At 35.8% G+C, this 21,678-nt stretch overlaps 1 protein-coding gene across 2 annotated transcripts in view; it reads right to left on the minus strand.

Moving 5' to 3' along the window:
- Positions 1-3,427: 3,427 nt before the first annotated feature.
- Positions 3,428-21,678, minus strand: part of LOC126975380 (uncharacterized) — a 28,767-nt gene continuing 10,516 nt past the window's right edge. Inside the window, exons 5-10 of one of the 2 annotated variants that reach the window (XM_050823252.1) lie at positions 20,513-20,681; positions 15,541-15,689; positions 14,326-15,125; positions 6,557-7,032; positions 5,240-5,359; positions 3,428-3,563 (exon numbers count right to left, since the gene is read on the minus strand). In XM_050823252.1, coding sequence (XP_050679209.1) covers positions 3,440-3,563; positions 5,240-5,359; positions 6,557-7,032; positions 14,326-15,125; positions 15,541-15,689; positions 20,513-20,681 — 1,838 coding nt within the window. In that variant the 3' untranslated portion in view covers positions 3,428-3,439. Of the gene's footprint in view, positions 3,564-5,239; positions 5,360-6,556; positions 7,033-14,325; positions 15,126-15,540; positions 15,690-20,508; positions 20,682-21,678 lie in introns of those variants that run through there. The other variant, XM_050823253.1, reaches the window with a different exon arrangement.

The raw sequence follows: 21,678 nt of genomic DNA on the forward strand, positions 1-21,678 counted from the left end.
ACTTAAACAATTTGTTATTGTGGTGTCGTAACAATGGCATGATTTTAAATGCTAACAAGTGTCATGTTATGAAATTTTCTCGAATGAAAATATCTCTTGCATCAACATATTACATTGATGTCTTTTGTCTGAAGTTCCTCACATACGCGATTTAGGAGTTACGCTATACAAGAAGCTCCGCTATAATATCCACATAGATAATATTGTTAGCAAGGGTTTTAGGACTCTTGCCTTCCTCTTTCGTAACTGTAAGCAATTTAAGGATGCTCGCACTAAAATAATTATTTACTCAGCTTTGATACGTAGTATCTTGGAATACTGCAGCGTTGTATGGAATCCACACTTTAATATTTACTCACAAAGAATCGAAAGGATACAAAAGAGATTTCTTTTGCATCTATCTTACGATCATAATCTAGTTAAAACTCTTAGGAGTTACGAGGATAAATTAAAGTACTTCAAGCTTCAGTCACTTTCGAATCGAAGACAGCTCCTCGATCTTACTTTCTTATATAAGTTGGTGAATGGCGTCATTGATAGTACCTATTTATTAGCTCAATTAAATATTCGTGCCCCACTGAAGACAATAAGGCCGTCGTCTTTTATGCCATTCGTAGAAAAAAGCACACGCTCACGTCAAAGACGCTATTCTCCAATTATGAGATTGATGTTCAGTTATAATGCTATATATAAATTATCACATAAGAAATGTATTGGTGTCATAACAACTACTGTTAATAAAGAAAAGGATAAAGAAAAAGATAAAAAAGTTGATATTGATATATTTTCAGACCATATTTCGTCATTTAAACGGAAATTATTTCATTTATATTCATGATTTTTTTTTGTAAATTATAGGCAAAAAGTATATTTTATTCAAATAATTAATAAATACTGATTGATAAGTTTAAGTCTGTTTTATATAACTGTGAAATGATGCATGTTTTAATTATTATATAATATTATTGATCTCTTATTCATTTACGTTTAATTCAATTTGTAAATATTCCGATAATGTTTGCATTTATTTTAATTAAATATGTTTGTGTCTATGTTTTTGAAATGTGTGTAACACCTATAATTAAGTCAACACTTAGAATTTATTGTAATAATGTTATTATACTTTTGTTATTGTTTGTCTTGTTGGTGTTAAATAAATAAATAAAAAATACCAAAAAAAACCCGAATACTTAAGTATGTAATTTATTATATTAATACCACAAAAAAAAACAAATACTAACCTATGAAATAAAAATAAAAACGAAGTAATCCCTTATAATTAACTATTCAGCACAAACAAATTTCGCTTTCGTTGTCTTATTATACGTAGTAATATCCATAGAAATCAAATACAAACCTAAGTAATTTAATTCGCATTCAGGACACAATCTTCAACGCTGACTGCCCGCGTTCGACAATATTTACATATATAGTGTATAATCTATGATTTACATGCTCTTGCATCATGCGTTGATGCAGCTATGAGCGACCCCTTCCCGCAGTCATCCGACCGCCTGCGTGCCCGTGCCATTAGAATACACTCATAGACTACCACATAATATTATCATCATCTTCATAACTTTTATAAGTAGGATTTATTATATTAGTAGGATTATAGAGTAAAATTATTAATCTTATTTTATTAAGCTATATTATTGTAATGTTTCATTAAAATCCATTCAGTAGTTTGTGCGTGAAGACGTAACAAACATACACACACACTCACAAACTTCCGCATTCTCTTGAATTATTCACTACAAAGGAATTTATTATATAAAAATCAAAAGAAAACCAAATACTAACCTTTGTTATTAAAATAAAAACGAAGTAATCCCTTATAATTAACTATTCAACACAATATGTTCAGAGAAGTTAAGTTTTCATTTGTATAGATCTTTTGCTTACTGTTGTAACAATCACACTTCTTTTATATTTTGTATAATTCACACTATAGTTTTATAAATTATAGCCTATTATTCTGGTGGGTAAGCTATATTATTGTAAAGTTTCATCAAAATCTATTAAGTAGTTTTTGCGTTAAAGAAGTTCATACATCCAGACAAAGAAACTTTCACATTTATAATATTAGTAGGATTACACCAAAATATCAACGGATTAATTAAAAAAACCGATGAGCTCTTTATTAGTCTCGAAGAACTCTTTGTCAAAATGAATAAATACTTTATGTCCTGTGTATTACTGTAAAAAAATATGATATAAGACGATGTAAGCTTCCTAAATATCTTAAATATCATAGAGTGCAGCACAGTAGAACTAGTGGAACAATAGATTATAATTATTTGCGTTTACAGGTCACCAAATATTACTGTAACTGTGTAAATTCAGTAATTTACATAAAATAGGTTCTTAATAATGTTTTATGAATAGAAGAGAATGCATGCGGCGACTTCATTGATTGAAAGACTGAAAACTAATAGGAAATCTGTATATTTTGAGCAGTTATTACATTCATATAATCTCAACATTCACATGCATTAAATAGCCAACCTAAGCAGCGACAGACCGAACCTAGACCGGAGGGAATGTCGTGCTGACCCAGAACACCACCCGTGGTCAAAAAAAGGTTTCAGTAGGCATATTATATAGTATCAACTGGAGACTGAAACTAGTCGCGAGACGTCAGCACACGAATAGACAATTTTGCTCATAATATGCTGCGCAGGTTATCCAAGTTCCAACTAAGATAAGCGTTCTTCTAAGAACCTGGTACATTCATAAACGGCAATTTACGATTAAAAATATAAATAAATATTATGACTGCATAAGGTGTAGGTACTATGTCGATGACCTATATTTGGCACATACTAATTTTTAGACTCGAGACTTTTGTCTTGATATTACATCAAACTACACTGCCACATCGTTAGAAGCCCGACAAGATAGTCCTCGTGCTGTAATCGTTTAACGCTACTCACACACACACATCAGAAATCACACACCTGCTATAACACTACACACACATGCATATAATGACACACTCGCCGGCGAGTCAGAAGTCTCTTTAAACCTAGAATCCATTGAACTAACAGATATATGAGATCGTTAATGATTTTCTCTCCATCCAGCCTAGCGAGCAGTCGGTCCGGGGTTTGAGTCTCTTTCCGAGACGCCCCGCGCCTTTAGCTACATTTTCGGCCTCCTAGGCCCCCGATCAGCTTCGCTGTAAAAGCCTTTCAGCACAGAGGAGGTTTTGAGTTGGTAGGGGGGGTATTTACACCCGAGCCCGACATATTGGTCTCCGATGTTTCGGGGTCATAGTATATTTCTCATCTCCAAAAAAAAATGAATAATAGTTCATGATTTGACAGGTGGGTTTATTATTATTATTTATAGCTCGCGATCAGCTATAATTGTAACATTAAGTTTCGGAGAGGGTGCGGGGTGAGCAGTAATTAAAACGCCAGCATCAGTTTAAAGCTTATATTGAGTGCGTCTGTTTGTGTTTTGAGGCCAAGCCCGAGTTGGTAAGGTGCTCCAGCTCGGGACTGCTAGTGAGGGCCTCGTACACGTGCTCCAGGCCAACCGTGACCCGCCGGGATGTACTGGAAACACATACAGTCTATTAATAGCTACACATACATATTAAATGTTAAGATGTATTTATTCTAAAAAAACACCTACTATTTTGACAATAAATACTATGACTACATAAAAATAAAACTATCATTACGTGGAAGCGTACCAAGAATACTGGCAGCATTTCCGTGTTGGATACGAGGGCGGCACTGAAAATTTCGGGAATCAAGGAAGTGACACAACATTACTATTTAAAAATGTATTTATTGCTTTTCGAAGTATTCTCCGCGAAATTTGACACATTTTTCCATACGATCATTGAAGCAACCATTCCATTCAGATGTTGAGGTCTCCAAAATGGCCGTTTTGTAGGCGTCCACAGCTTCTTCAGGTGATGAAAATCTCTGACCACGCAATTTATTCTTTATTTTAGGGAAAGTATAGAAATCATTAGGGCTTAGGTCGGGGCTATACGGCGGATGGTCTAATAATTGTGTTTTCTTGCTCTAAAAACTATTTTGTTCTGTGCGCGGTGTGAGAACTCGCCTCGTCGTGATGGAGGAAGATGCGGCGGTTGCAGTTCTCTTTACGGAGTTCAGAAACGACCTGTGGCAAACAAATCCTAGCATACCATTCTGCATTAACCGTTCTTTGTCTCTCAAGAGGAATAGTCGCAACATGACCGGTTTTGGAGACAAACGTGGCCACCATTATTTTGCAACACTCCGTGAACGAACAATTTTTGTTGGCTTTAACTCATTTTCGAACACCCAAACTCGTGACTAGTTTTTTGTTTCGGGTTCGTACGCGTATATCCAGAATTCGTCACCTAATACGATTTTGTATACAGCATTGATGAGGATCCTGCGTGGAATCTTTCGAGAGTTCTGACGCACCAAGTAACGGGAGCCGCTTTTTGCTCTTCACAGAGCAAATGCGGTATCCATCGGGAAAACAACTTTTTTACACCTAATTGTTCATGCAAGATTATTTGTATTTGACTCATGCCAATGTCAAAAGTTGCCTGAATTTCGCGGTATGTCACATGTCGATCTTCCTCAATCAGCTTACGCACAGCATCAACGTTTTCTTTGGTGACTGCAGTTTTTGCACGACCTTGACGGGGATCATCACTGAGCTTGACACGTCCAAGTTGAAATTCAGCAAACTAGCGATACATTGTGGTTTTGGATGTGGCTTCATCACCAAATGCAGAAATCATCCGGTCAACACACTGTTTTTGTGTTAAACCACTTCGAAAGTCGTAATAAATCATCGCTCTATAATTTTTTCGAGTCAAATCCATTTTCTCAACGACTAAACAAGTTTGACAAGACCGAGAATCTTTTTTTTAAATAAATAAATAAATGGTATTCGATTTTTAAAACCAAGGAGTTTTCAATTAAAAAGATTTTAATATGACAGGAACATTTGAAATATTCCATTCCCGATACTTTTAGTGCAGCCTATGTAGCAAGGCCGTTGACCGAAATAGCTGCCAGCGCTTGGGTGTCCAGTAGCCTTATAGAGGCGCGTAGATAGTACTTTGTACATTCTCCGCGACTCTGGGCCCCACGGGGCAAGTGTCTCGACAACGAACGGCACAAAGATGATATGACATTAATAAGTATTCCAATGGAATCAAGAATCGCTCCTCATCCTTGAGATAGCTGGTCGGTCCACACCTCCAGCGGTCACTTACCCGAGCCAGGTGGGCGGTGGCTGGTCCGCGAACTGATCCCGCAGCGACGCGGCCCGTGCTCCTCGCACCACCTCCTCTGCGAAGCTCCTCAGCGCCGACAGAAGCACCGCGTGCACTGCGCTGTTGACACACATTCATAACATTGCATCATATATTTGGTTATCATAGTTATTATTATGACGGGTACTCACGATATATATTTTTCATTACTCATACTCGGAAAGTACTGTTGTTTTGATCTGATTATTGGGTGGAAAATGCTGCTTGCCCTCCATAGAGAGGAAAAAGCTCATACAAATTACTTCCCACCTAAGGTCCGGAATGAACTTAAAAAATATAACTGCTGTGAAGAGTTTTTTGTAAAAAAAGAACGAATTAAAAAAAATGCAGCGGCCATGTGACTTTCTAAACAGCTCGTGTGAACTTCTTTGAGCGGAATAAACAGCAACAATTACGCGGTAATTTCCATATTTGAAATTAAAAAAGGCGACATAAATTGGCGGGATACTAATCTGTGCTTAGATAAACAACTAGTTTTATTTTCCTCATATTCGAAATGAAAAGTGTTTAACTCGGGTAAAAGTATCAATTCCTACTCGGACTATAGCCGACCTCGCTGCGCTCGGGCGTCTAAATACCTCGGGAATTGATTCTTTCCACCCTCGGTTAACAATCTACTATTACTAGTTGACCCGGCAAACGTTGTTTTGCCATATAAATTATTTTTAGAGTTAGACCGTTTCTTGGACATTGCAACATTAATTTTTTTTTTGCGATTTTGGTCACACTTATACAGCTCTGCTTCTATCAGCCGCGTACGGCGTCGTAAGAATGAGAATAATAACTTTAAATCACGTCTGCACTCTTTAATCTTTGAGTGCATAATCCCTGTAAAGAGCTGTTCCGCCGCATTCGACGGCGAACAGCGCTGTACGCGGCGGAACAGCGCCGAACGCTCTCTATAGCATTCGCATAATAAAAACACATTTATCTTCATTTTATGCTGGTTTGCCGCGAAAGCAGAATGGACGCGGAAAGCTGAATCGACGCGTACACGTCTCCATACAAAATTGTTGTTTTCTATGGACAAAAGCTGAAAAGAGCTGAATAAGTGCGCGTAGTCCCTTAGCCTTTATTTTGAGCGATTGCAACTCAAACAACAAATCGCGATTTTAGGACGTAGCTCGTCACGCACACTAAAGCATTAAGCCTGGCCTGTTTTTATCGGTTGTCTAACAGTAAGAGACTCTATTTAGACGTATAAATTATTTAAGCCACAGATATTACAAGAGGAAGTATTTTTTTTTGTATTATTACCTATAAGAGTAACCACAGCCAACATCTTCATTCCTTAACTCCACACCCACCTCAGCACAAGTCCGTTCCAAAAACATATATTGCAGTCTTGTTTCCTCACACTCGACACCCAAAACACTCAGTTCTGTCCCACGCTCGGCCACTTTAACTACACTCACTTTACTATCACCAACTACGTCGATCTCTTCATCAGAATCCAACACCACCGTAGACTCTGTCGACATATCTTTAAACGTTTCCAAGTTGAATTCGGTAAATGTGCTGATGTCTTCGGCTCTGGGATACATTTGTTTGATTGTCAGCTCCATTCGTCTGTTCTCTATACTCCAATCCTCGGCAGCATTGCTCGTCTCCGGTCTGATAGCGTAGTATCCATGAAGCCTGGAGAATATAAGAATTTGTTTCGTCCGCCATATTTGATCTGGGTCTCCAAATTTTTCTAAGAGTAACTTGTTGATCAGTTTCGCTCTCGACCACTGGAATTTTAATTTATCCTCTTTATATAAAAATACATAATCAAAGGATAGAAAGAATGATATATATATATAATGCCATTCCCAATATTCAGTCTATCTCCGGTTGTGGCCTACTTTAGATAAAAATCGTAATTATCGTTGACTTTTCTGTCCCAATAAACTTATCAACGGTAATTCACCTTATCTGTACACGTTGTCTGTCAAGGGGAGGACGTATCAGCGGCTTACCAGCGATAGAAGTTTGTATGGAAATTGCAATTCACGCGACCCAATATAAGGCGATAAGAATGAATTGCGACAGCTTCAGATTATTGACAGCTAATTACTGACAGTAGAATTAGGTAGTAATTTATCTCTATCTGTAGTATATTGGGAACGGCCGTTTACACCATCCGAGCACACTTAAAACGAGTTAGGTATAAACCCTATATATACTCTCTTCACATTGGCTTACACATATCGGAGTACAGCGTCCTAGAGAAATGATTTATTGCTGCGAGGTGTAAAAGTTAAAGATATGTCAAGCAAATAAGGATTATGGAGGCGTATTTTAATTTTAAGAATTTTTCAACAAGGTGCTACAAACAATTTCACCCCTAATAAAAGTGTATCAGAAAGATAATTTTATATTAATTTAACTTAAGCATAAGATCGAAGAAGTACCACCAAAATACAAATGTTATTTTAAGGAAATAATACCAGCGTAAGCCTATTTGTTATTAGTTAATTTAACTTTTTCCTAAACGACGCCATTGTGTTTTCACGTTTCGACGTGTTTACACGATACGAATAGCGTGAAGCGTCCCAATAGTCATCAAAGCGTAGGTACTCGAGTAGTAAAAACCCCGCTTAAGGCGACACTAGATGCCAGCGACCTTGAGCGATATGAGTTCACGGCTGCCGGCCCGCCATCTATGTAACAAAGTCAATATTTTCAAAATTCTTGGGTGGAAAACAGTTAATATGCTTACAATCCTCGTTATTCATTACTAATCTGAATAAATATACCTACACAAAAAAGTACAAGCTATAAGAATAACTTTTCTGAGAGAAGTACCAAAAAAATGCGTCACGCCATGCCAAAAAACTTGTTTAACTTCAAAGAAAAGTGGTAGTTCAAAAAGGCTCGGCAGTGTTAACTATAACCAACAGCAAGCATTAGCAACCTAGAAATAAGACTTAAGGATATGTGTAACAGGATTAAGCAGTGTTCACAGCTCGAAATGCTATACTTTCACCACAAAACTTGTCTAAAAACACCATGTTTGCGTGTTTTCTGCTTACTCTTCGCCTTAATACAAGTAACATCTTTCTGAAGATGTTTGTAATTGATTACATTTGCTTTTTGTATACTGGGTAGGAACGATAAGAGATGTATTAAAAACATAACATGAAATCGAAAAAGTGATTACTGATCCTGAAAGTGTCTCGCAAAATCTATAAATCGGTATCAATAACGGTTAGTAAATTTAACTAATTCTACTGTAAACTTTTATACATTTAGAAAGAAGAAGAAAAAAAAAGAAAAATGAAAAACATTTGTTTATTCAGGGTATTACAATAAAGAATGGTATTATCATGGCACTATGGTATCTGATAGAAGCTGCACATGGAATATTCGGAAATATTCTGCTTATTTGAATCTCGTAGGTATTGTCTTTAGAAGAGATAATGAAGTACAAAAGCTTACATATTGCAAACAAAAGCAAAGTAAATATAGATGCGTCCTTTGCGAAACATGGGCTAAAAAAAAATATAATGAATAAACTATCCATATGACAGCGTGCCATGGAAAGGAGTATGATAGGGATCAAAAGAATGGACAAAGTAAGGAATAGCAGCATCAGATTCAAGACAAAAGTTCAGGATATAACCCGAAAAAAAAATACAAAAGTGAAAAAAGGGGAAGGACATATGATTATTGCTTAGTGGAACAAATGGAGTAAATAAGTCACCAACAGAGTAGATGGGATGACGATACAAGACAGGTGGCAGGAGCAACCTTGAGTAGAGTAGCCACAGAAAGGCAGGAATGGAGAAGATTGGATAAGACCTTTGCCAACTGGCAACCGGCCAGGCAGAAATGGAGAGAATGTAATATTTACAACTAGCTGACCCGGCAAACGTTGTTTTGCCATATAAAGTATAATTCACGCGATAGTTTTATAAGTAATAAAATATTGCCTATATTATAGCCTGTACATCATTTTGTTCTATTGTCAATAGTTTTAGCAGCGCACGCACAAATAGGTTTTCGATTTTACACCTTGTGTTACAAAATAGCAATTTTATTACGGATCCCTAATTTTGAAAAAAAATAACATAGCCGATAGCCTTCCTCGATAAATGGACTACCCAACACTGAAAGAATCATTCAAATCGGACCAGTAGTACCAGAGATTAGCGCGTTCAAACAAACAAACACTGCTGCTTTATAATATTAGTATATTGTTCTATTGTCAATAGTTTTTGCAGCGCACGCAAAAATAGGTTTTCGATTTTACACCTTGTGTTGCAAAATATCAATTTTATTACGGATCCCTAATTTTGACAAAAAAAAACATAGCCTATAGCCTTCCTCGATAAATGGACTACCCAACACTGAAAGAATCATTCAAATCGGACCAGTAGTACCAGAGATTAGCGCGTTCAAACAAACAAACAAACACTGCAGCTTTATAATATTAGTATAGAAGTATAGATTAATGATAAATTGTCCAATTAAAAGGCTAATAATAATAAAGGTATAGTTTATAATTCATATTCGATATCATATCAAGCGACCCTGCGGAACACAATCTAGGCATGGTAGCAATCGCTCCACGCTTAATGTGGACTTTCTACTAAACCAGGACCTCCACAACAATATAAACATCGTAAATCACCACCTTGCGACGACAAAGCCGACCTTGTTATTACTCACGGAGACACAGATATCTCGAATCGACACAACACAGTATTTAACATACCACAACAAAAATTGACATAATTTTGTGTCTCATGCATAAGATATAAGGCTGTATGTAATGGCCGTCTCTCGGCAATACTGTGTATTGGTGTATGGTCTGTCCCACGACGAACCGCGTTTGGCACGATAAGTGAGCGTACGTAAGTACGGTACGGAGGGGACCCAATTTATTGTAAATGCGTATGCCTCTAACCGTAACAGAACGCTCTAAGGCGAAGCATAATGCGATACGACCCAGTTCATGTCTCGCGGCGAGTCCAACCCTGAGACTTAAATACGAAATGTCTCATGAGCCTGTAATAACATTACATTTTACTTACGCTACAGCTATTAACTTACTGCTGTTTAAAATCATGGAGAGCTTTAAGAATCACCAATCTTACTATGGCATGCCTAGTGGATAGCCAGCGGATTAATTGGGTATTTGACAGTTGTTACAAGATACGAAAATATATATAATATAAAATTTTAACTTTTAACTTGACAATAATTTTAAAATATATATTTCGCAAAATTGTAAATTACAAGTATTTTAATTCTGTAAAATAATTTGGGTCTTTTTATCTGTTGACTAAAACAATTTGTTGTCGATTCTGCGTGACGTCACGTTATTTAAAAACATCTGTTGATTGCCTTTTCTCCATCGTTGCTAGTTATTTATTTTCCGCTGTGAAAAACAATTGAGCCAGGATTTATTAAAAGCGAAAGTGTAACTATAAATATACCTAAAGTGATCCAGACCTACGGAATGCAAAATTTTATAATAAGTACAAACAGTCACAGAACACATTCTATTAGTAAAAGTCGATGAGATTATTTTCTTTATGAATCATGATTCTTTTTCTTCAGAATTGTTACAAAAGTCGTAATTTAGACACGTACGTATGTACATAATATGTTGCTCATACTTTCACATCTTCAAGGCAGTCATGTGTGTGTGATAAAGCTATAGGATATGTCCAGCTGAAGTACACCAGTTTGTGTTTACTTATGTGTAAAATTTCATCGGAACACTAATGAAAAGGAAGGAGTCGTTCAAAGTGTCTAGTGTGATGACTATCCTGCCTTTAAGGACGCTGCAAATATTTAGTGGCTCTTCTAAAGTGATCACATTATGCGGTGCAACCGTACACCTTCCTCACTCAGCGCTTAACGCGACACACGCGGTATTTACGTCCGTACGATTTCGCGATAAATATTTTATATATATACATAAATATATATACATAAATATTTTATATATTATATTTTAATATAAAATATATACGTAATTTCCGAACAACATCTTTCATTTGACTATTGTAGCAAAAGCTCGAAATCGTCTAATTGGTCCTTCCAGCTAAGCTGAGCTAGCAGACCTCGCGTGATAGTGGTTTATCGTGAGACCCGTTAAACTTAGACAGTCAGTAGTGCTTGTCGCTATACGAAGTGGATTGTGTGTGGAGATCAGCTATCACCTCGCCAGGAGCAGCTGAGCTGGTACCAACCGACAACATCTCATCAACAGCTCGTACTGACATAAAATTAGAAGCCGTCTTGCACTACCACTGGATGTAATTGGAAAAAGTCGAAACTCTAAAGCATTTTAAAACATTTTTGATAAACAGTCATGTAGACAATTGCCGATAGTATTACTTTTCCCTTGGCTGAGGCGCTGGCGATCGAAAGGCTGTGTGGGAATTTCAGCAATTTCTTTCTGCACATCAATTATATGTTAGACGTTACTAATGTACGTCATATAGGAGTGTTTTGGGAACAGCCCTATTGTTCTCTCGAGGCTTGTTAAGTTAAAGTAATAAATTTTCTTTTAATATTGACACACTTTTACACAAATTATCTTGCCCCAAACTAGGCATAGCCTGTAGGTACTATGGGCACAAGACAACGATATATTTAATACAATATACTTACATAAATACAAATAAACAGCCATGACTCGTAAACGCCATGACGAACATCTATATTCATCATATAAATACCTACCGGGATTCGAACACGGGACCTCTAGCTTAGTAGTATGGGTCACTAACCATTCGGATAGCCGAATGGGTCGTTAAAAACTTTAAAGTAATCGCAGAATTATGTAAATTAAATGTTGTTCAGTCCACGCAACTGCAGCAGACAGCTCAATTAATCTTTAGAGGAGAGTGGGGGAAATGAGAACGGCGGGTAATTGGGAACAGTTAGATAGCTAATACTTACAAGACTGTCCCGGATTCGTTAGTGGACGGATCCAGCGTCCTTCAGTGCATACGCAATAGTGAGACTGAAATACAGCACGCACGCTGTCACTCTGAGTCGAACATGATTTTTTGCGTTTCTGTTATAATTTTTGACGTATGTTATATTAGATGTAACTCTTACATGTTTTAAATCAAATGTACCATATTCTGTTACAACCATGCACGTAACATCTGTTTTCAAAACTTACGTGATTTGAAGTTCACTATAAATACAATTCAAAATGGCGTTCATTTACATTTATATGAACTACTTCGGGCAATTGGGAATGGTGTAAGGCGGGTAATTGGGAATGAGCCCAATTACCCCTAGTGTTCTTATTTACTTACCCCTACTGCTGTTAAAACAGAAAGACAAGGTGAGAGAAATTCTAAATCTACAAAAGAATAATTTCCAAAATAAATTTAAACAATACAAATTACGTCACCAGTCAAGGCAAAAGCAGCAAGATGTTTTAAGAAGGGTTTACAATAAAATGAAAACGATGAAGATTGAATTTTTACTGTATAGTGTGCAACAATAAGTATGAATCCCCACCGATACAGGATTGGATCCTATGCGCCATCTTTAAACTCTGGGCACATGAAAAATGCACTGCTGGCGATACAATTAAAGCTTATGTGTATGATATGTGTCAACTTAAACAACTGTAGTGCATTTATAAAGATTTTAATATGCCTTCCTAATTACCCCAAACCATTCCCATTTACTCAATTAATCTCAATTATCCCATAGGGTATCAGGTAAAAAGGAATGACAATATTATTTGTTTTCATTCATATTTCTAATAACACGTTGATTTTTTAATAATTTTTGTCACTTTTATGTAGATAAATAAGCAAAGCTTAGGTAATAGTACAAGTTAATTTTCTTAATGACTTTTTTGTACTATTTTTGAGTGTTGGAAGTTAAGTGTTCCCAATTCCCCCACTTTCCCCTAATCATTGCGCATAATTCGCTAAAATAAATACTTAATTTCGTACCACCACCCTTCCTCAATATCCCTCTAAGAACCTCGCTTAGTACCGCACAAGTAATATGTTTGAAAACTTACAGAACACCACATTGACCACATATGAAGTGTATCAGCTCGAGCTATTACTTGGGTTAATTGCAATTTTTGCTCATCAATCGGAAAGTCTTCCGATGAGTTATTAGACCGGACGCCTGCCGCACCACGGACTCAAATATCCACAACCATCTTCACCATCTGGATGTGTTACGTTCGAATTTCGGTTTTAATGAAATTCCCCATTAAAAAAAAAATGTTTTTTTCTACAATGCAATTGCAGTATTTATTAAAATCGTTTCAGTATTTTAGGAAGTCCATTGAGATGGGCAATTCCGGATTACAACTATTTGTTGCTTTCAGCAAACCACGCCAGTATGCCTCTCCCTTCTACCGATGGACTAGTACACTAGTAAGTCCATAATAATAAATAATTACGTATTTATTATCTACAATAAGATAAACCAGTACAAAAAAGATATGGTGAGAAGGTATTAAAATAAAAATGTCTCATACATTTATTGGGCAGGTTTTTTAAACAGATTTTTGGTCAGCTTCTATGGTGCCCCCCCAAGACTCACATCTCACTCATCACTCTCATATTTGCGCTTTGCCTTAAGGAATTGCTTAATTTGCTTATTAATTTTGCGAATTGGCTAATCTGAAACTGGATGTGGGTGTTTAGGGCGTATTCCAGACAGAGTACCCAAACTATATATAAATTACACGACTTGTTGTTAAATGGCGCATTACGAGCAGTGCTACTAAGTCCACATACATAAACACTGTAGAAAAAAGACGGGAAAAAATAAAACTTTATGTAATCTTAACACTGATAATTACCGTAGGAATTAACTTAGGACATACTCAAAGCTTGGTAGTCCATTTTAATGTGATACTGGCAGATCTGTGATGTGTCTTCTACAGAAGTCACAGTAGGAATAATAGAATAGAAGGCAAAACCAGACACAGGAGCACAACTGGCGAATAAGGTAGTGTTACCAGTGTCATTTGAATCTACCTGATATATTGTATCAACCGTTGGGTAAAAGAAAAATGTGAACAGATATCATACCTCAATATTTCTCCGTTTAGCAAAATCCAGTTTCCAATATTTGTCGTCACTTTCCACAACAAATGGGTAACACTTATCCGACACTTGGTCACTAATCAACGGTATCCTTTTCAACAAGTAACTCACTACCCTACGCACACTTGTAAACTTACACAAATTCTCCTTAATAATATCCAAATTACTTTTATAATAATAATCTGAGTGAATATAACAGTGATCATTCTCTATATGTTTTGGTAGTCTTGGTATCTCTTGCTCTTTCTGTAAAGGCCGCAGTAATGATGCATTCTTCACACTCTTGACACCATTGTTCTTGATTGGACTGATCTTTGCCGTTTTTACATTGCCCTTAGAATTGATTACTATTTCTTGTACTGTACTTAAATCTAGTTTCCTATCCATTTCCAAGTAATATATCTTCCCAGTATTCGGTTCTATATATTTCATTATTCTCTTCTTCCATGGCTGTGTTATATTACTGGGTAACTCTTCTGTATTGAATTCACTAATCACATTATCAATTTTTTCAGTTTTTATATCTTTTACCAACATATCATCTACATTAACCGTAGCATCATTTGTGAAAAAATCTAACCAACTTTCATTCTTGGTTTCTGTTTCAGTTGGTTCTTGTTTTATATTATCATTTGATTGTGCGATCATTTGTTGATCAATGTCTGGTTGTGATTCTTCTGTTTCTTCTTTTGGTTCACTCTGCGCCTTCGGTTCAGCTTCTTTGTATTCAAATTCTAACATTTCCGGAGTACTGAATAACCATGCATCTACAATAGTCTCGGCACCTGAAAATTATAAGGTATCATTTAATAAAAGTAAATACATGCATATTGTGTATAGATTTTAGTTACAACTCCAAGGTGGTAATAGATTCAAATGTTCTTATAATATATATTAGTTGTGCCAAAATATATGGATGGTTTGGTATTTGGCTATCGCAGTCTTAATCCAATGAGTATACTGCTAACCGTCAGAAATAGCTTATTGTACGTCCATAAATTTTGGCACAAATTAAAAAGTTTTGTACAATACATTCCCAACGGCAAAGGAAACCACCTAAAAATAACAAAATGTTTAATCAATGTTTTTGTCTAGTAATACTTATGAATATTAAAGCATGGGTTTTAAAGTCTTGATGCAAAGGGACACAATCTCCCTGATAATGTAGGTTTCGAGTGTTCATCACTGCATGATAGTTACCCAGGGTCTGCATGCCGGTGTAGTTTCGGTCCAGCTTAATAAAGTGTTCGATGAGCACGGGCCTGTTCACCTCTGGCAGCGGGAAGTGCAGCTCCAGTTTGACGGGGAACTCACCCCAGCCACGGCGTGATATGTGGAACGGCGGCTTGCTGTACAGAACACGTATTACATGTATTGTCTGATATCATGATATTGTTTGTTATCAAACAAAATAAAAAAAAAAATTATCGAATAAGTAAATATAATCAATGCAAGTGTCATCTGTACCTGAGGCTTAGCATTTGGCAAAATATGAAGGTGAAAATTAGAACTACAACTTGAATCTCATTTTCTCTTAAGTATTAAAGTTTTACAAAATCACATTGCACGTTTTTCACGGGGCATAAGGCATCTTCAGGAGCTTTTGACTCGCGAAACGCTAAGACAAGAGACAAATGCACCCCTTAATGGCCCTAGATTTCAACATTATTAGGTCCAAAATCATTAAAGAATGTGAAAAAGCTGTCAACCCTCTAGAGGTCACGATAGGATGGGTACCAGGACAAAACTGAGTCGAAGGCAATAATGCGGCCGATTCACTAGATACACAAACACAAAAAACCTAATTGGACCTGAACCATTCTATGGGGTATTAAACTTTATTAGAAAAAATATGTTATACAGCTGGAAGCATAATCAAATAAAATAAAAATTACTTTACAAATTTAGGTCAAAGAAAGACGTATGAATGTCAAAAGAAAATACGTTGAAAAAATTAAAATAGCAGACAATGGCAAATACACACAACCCTCTCGAATATAATCTCCTCATTTTGTTGAGTGTGAAGTGTGAAGTCGTTCAGTATACCTCTGTGTTATTTTTAATTTAATAAATAGTTAAACGCAAGTATCTAGATTAAAATTGAAATAGATATATAAATTAACAACTGACTTAAATGTGCTGAATATGTTTTTTAAGAAATAGTTAATGTTTACATTATATTTAAGAAAACCAAATTACTAAGTGTCTGTGTTCGCAGTACAATGACCTTTGTTTAATCCAGCAGTTATTTCGTATTTCGTGTTCTTATAAATTTAAAATAGTGAAAATTAAATACTTATCCCTGTGAAAGTTAATAAATATAAAGATAAGTAAAAAAAAGTGTTCATAAAATAGTAATATTTAAAAATCTAAAGTACATATTGAGGGTAGGAGTTAAAAACTTTGCTGTTGATTCGACCTAGCATATATTGTGTTGTTTTGCTCAATTACGGAACGCTGTTTACAGTTTCAACGTCACGAGCTTCGTGGCAACATGCGTAACTAGTGTGTGAAGCATTAACGCTGATCATCGAACTGAGTTCGAATCCCATCCGCACCTCAGTTTTTATTTTTATTTTAAAATTTGTCTACCGATATAAGTTTCTGCAAGACACCCGTCGATCTACTTACGTACTTATTGAGTAAAAATTATTCAAGATATTGATTGTACTATAGATTGCAAAGCCTGCACCGAGCAGTTAAAACCGGAAATATCAATAAAATGCACTGCATGTCAAGGTATATTCCATTACGCATGCGTGGGCTTAAGTGAAATTGAGTTCAAAAAAATTTTACCCATGAATAAGATTAAATGGAAATGTCCCTCGTGTAAGCCGGGTAAGAAAAATAGTCCGGGCAATTTACGTTCTGACTGTAGTTCTATTATAAATTTCGATGCGAATGCTATCACGGAACATTTTGATATAAAGTTCAATGAATTGCCAGTATCCATCGATTCTCTTAAGACTGATGTTAATGATCAGCTGATGAGACTCTGGGCTACTGTTAATGCATGTGATACAAAAATGAATAGCTTTGCTTCTACCATCTCATCAGTTAATGCACAGATCTCAGATTTAAACGAAAAGAATCGTAAATTAAAGCAGGAGCTCGACAATTTGTGTTCAAATTTGAATGAGATTTCTGATAGTAACCATCGTAATGAACAGTGGGTTCGTCGATCAAACATTCAAATTAATGGTGTTCCTGAGAAGAAAAGCGAGAACCTGTTGAGCATGGTAAAGTCGCTAGCAAACAAATGCAATTTCACTATCAACATAGACACCGACATAGATTTTCTAACGCTAGTAGCGGTCAAGAACGATGTTGATAATAAAACACCTAAACCAATAATATTAAAAATGCATTCCAGATTTAAAAAAGATGATTTTTTACTATCACTCCTATATCTAGAGAATCTTGACGTTAACAAAGGAACCGGTCCCGATGGTATTCATCCGATTTTTCTCAAATGTTGTAGTAAACAACTAGCAACTCCTCTTGCTTATATTTTTAACGTTTCATTAAGAACAGGTGCTGTGCCCAGAATATGGAAAAAATCTATCATTGTGCCCATTTTTAAACAAGGGGATAAGCATAACATTGCTAATTACCGTGGTATCTCCAAGTTGTCTGTAGTGCCTAAGCTGTTTGAAAAGATAGTATATGATTCATTATTACCAGCAATTAGACCGTTCATAATAATGAATCAGCACGGATTCATTAGTGGTAGGTCCACCGAATCAAATCTGTGTTAGTTTCTAGAATTGACATTAGACGCAATGGAGAAGGGATATCAGGTGGACGCCGTGTATACCGATTTCTCAAAAGCATTTGACAAAATTTCACATAATCTATTAATAAGTAAGCTTAATAACATCGGTATACATGGTGACCTCCTGAGATGGCTATCCTCATGTCTACGCGATAGGTCCCAAGCCGTAGCAGTAAAGGGCTATACGTCTAGTGTTGTACCAGTTACATCTGGTGTGCCTCAGGGCTCTCATCTTGGTCCACTTCTTTTCAACGTTTTTATCAATGATGTGACACAATGTTTTCATCATTCCAAAATTTTATTGTACGCAGATGACACAAAAATATTTTCCTTTGTTAATTCTGTTGAACATTGCCGGCGTTTTCAAGAGGAGTTAAACACATTTTATGAATATTGCTCTGCAAACAATCTAAAGTTAAATATTGGTAAATGTCATGCCATTACATATTCTCGAAAGAAACAACCGATCCGTTATTATTATAGGTTAAATAACAAAACAATTGATAGAGTGACCAAGGAGTACTACTTGACAGTGAACTAAACTTAGCCACTCATATTGAAAATATTACAGCTAAGGCTTACAAAATGCTGGGTTTTGTTTTCCGACAATCTAGTGACTTTAAACATATAAATACGTACATTATGTTATACAACTCCTTAGTTAGAAGCCAATTGGAGTATGCTTCTTCAGCATGGAACCTCTTATATTCTACCTATATTAATCAGATTGAAAAAATCCAACAAATTTTTTTAAGGAGATTAAGGTACAAATTTGATGACTCAGTGCCGGAGTTACATACTTTAGAATTAAGGCGTGAACACAGAGATCAGACGTTCTTGTACAAAATAATTAACAACTTTGTTGACTCTCCACTCCTACTTAGTCGTATTTGCTTCAAATGTCCAATAATAGGTCATCGATCCACCGATCAAATATTTTTTTTTAGTGCCATTCTTTAGGACTAATTATTGTAAGAATAGATTTCTTATCAGAGCTTGCAGAACACACAATGACTGTTATAACCACATAAACATATTTCGATGTAATAAGTACGATTTTGTATCTTTTGTTAAAAAAAATGGTATCTAAAGGTTATATTTATTTTGTATCAGTGAATTTATTGGCTCTTTAAACTTTTGTAATAATTTTTATAAGTCTTAAAATTTCACTATGTAATAAGCATCGTTAGGAACTATTTTGGCTAGTGTAATATTTATACATTATCATACTTTTATGTAATATAAATAGCTGTAAGTTTCTTTATACAAATAAATAAATAAAATAAATTTTCAAATCCTTTATAAGATCTGCGTGGACGGCATAAAGCTCTGGGGTCGGTAGTCACTTAAACATGAACTTACTACGACATTTTCGAAATAAATTATAATAATGCCTCAGTATCACACATACATAATATAATGAAATATCAAATATAAATACTTGCTCAATGTCATGCCAAGGGACGGCGGCGCAATTGTTAGGTTTGTTTGAGGACTGTACTAAACCTAAATTATTCTGCTTTATATTACACGACACACAACAAACAAAACAAAAAATACATATTAATAATATTGATATTTAAAATAAAAATAAGACTTAACAATACAATCAGTTACGCCACCACTAGGTAATTAAGTGATCAGTCTTGTTTCAACAAACATTTAAATATTTTTTTAATTTGTCCCACCCCTAAGTCGGTTAACTCGCGCGGCAATTTTATTTTTAGCCTAGGAATAATGTACGCTGTTGTTTGCCGCGGCATTAGAACGCGGAGATCAATACTGTATTTAATGCCACAATTGTGTCATATCAACGTTCGTGTCGCATCTCGGATTCCCCATCAGATGAAGGACATTTTTTATGATAATTAGGGACGAGACGAGCAGGACGTTTAGCTAATGGTAATCGATACGCCCTACCCAAGCCCTAAGGATTCTTGAATGAACCAAAAATTCTGAGCAGCACTACAATTGCGCTCGCCTCCTTGAGACATAAGATGTTAAGTCTCGTTTACTAAATTACTGGGCAATTTACTAGACTTGAGAATGCACCCTTTTGTGATTTGTGGGCTCCAAATCATTGGCAGGCAGAAATATATGATTACTCTTTTTTTTTATGGAAAAAGAAGGACAAACGAGCGTACGGGTCACCTGGTGATAAGTGATCACCGCCGCCCACATTCTCTTGCAACACCAGAGAAATCACAGGAGCGTTGCCGGCCTTTAAGGAAGGTGTACGCGCTTTTTTTGAAGGTACCTATGTCGTATCGTCCCGGAAACACCGCGCCTGGAAGAAAGTTCCTTGAAAACCGCACTGTGGAGGACCACCACACATCCAGATGGTGGGGATGATATCCTAACTAGTGGCGTGTCGTGGTTGAAGGTGGAATTACTTACTCTATTTGAACTCTATGATGCGGCGAGTAAGAGTGGTGCAAGGTGGCGGTGACTGAGGTGATCACTTTGGAGAGGTCTGGCTTGTCGGGCGGGCCGCGGATGTACAGCAGCCACTTGTGAGTGGACTTGTCCACACGGGACGCGGGAGGAGCGTACTTCGACGTGTTCCCTGGAACAACACAAGCACACATTTGTATTAAAAAAGAGAGACACTCGCACCATTTATAAATGAACACCTGGTTTTAAAGAAATCAATACTTTGACAGTTGCTTGCCTATATATATGGGAGAACATTATCTACGTTCATAAAAATCTAGACACATTTTCGAAGAATTGTGATTTTTCACATTAAAAAACACTAGAAGTAGAAATATATTTGCTGTTCCGATTTTCAGACTTCATAAAACTGGTCACTCATTCATAAAATGAAATGGGAAATGTATACAAATATATAATAAACACCCACATCATGTTACTGAACTTCCATTATTTAAAATGAATTATTATTACGAACTATTTCATAATACTATATTTTAATTATATACTTTTGTAACATTAAATTTGTTGACATGATGACACTAAATGAAATATTAAATTATTTACAGCTTATATTATAACATCTTTAAATTTTATTTTTATTAATATTAATGATGGCAATGTGAAATCCGACATGTTTCAGTATGACTGTAGTGTGTTGGTATTTTGAGCATAATTCTATGTGTCTGCTTAGCGAAAAAAAAAATATTTTGCATGTCAATTGACGAAACATAATGGACTATTAATAATTTTATTTTAACATCTTAAGTATAATGTTTCTTGCAAATAAAATAATTTCATTTCATAAATTTAATATTCATATTAACGAAATTTTAATGAAGAAAGAGTATTATAAAGTTCAGGAATATGTAGAACATAAAAATGTATGGATAATATGAAAACTGTAAAGGGAGGATAATAATTGCTGAGTTTCTTGTCGGTTCTTCTCAGAACAAGGCCTGCTGGTAGTCTCTTGAACCGATGGCATCAAACACGACTTTCATAAGCATAATACATATTTTGTTTTTGAAATATTTTCTGGTAATATTTCATATTGTTATAAAAACATAAACATCGTCCGACAAACGACGTACTAACTCGACTTAGCCAAGTAGTAGGCATAATAAGAC

Source organism: Leptidea sinapis, chromosome 35, assembly GCF_905404315.1.
Source record: "Leptidea sinapis chromosome 35, ilLepSina1.1, whole genome shotgun sequence".
NCBI classification, from domain to species: Eukaryota; Metazoa; Arthropoda; class Insecta; order Lepidoptera; family Pieridae; genus Leptidea; species Leptidea sinapis.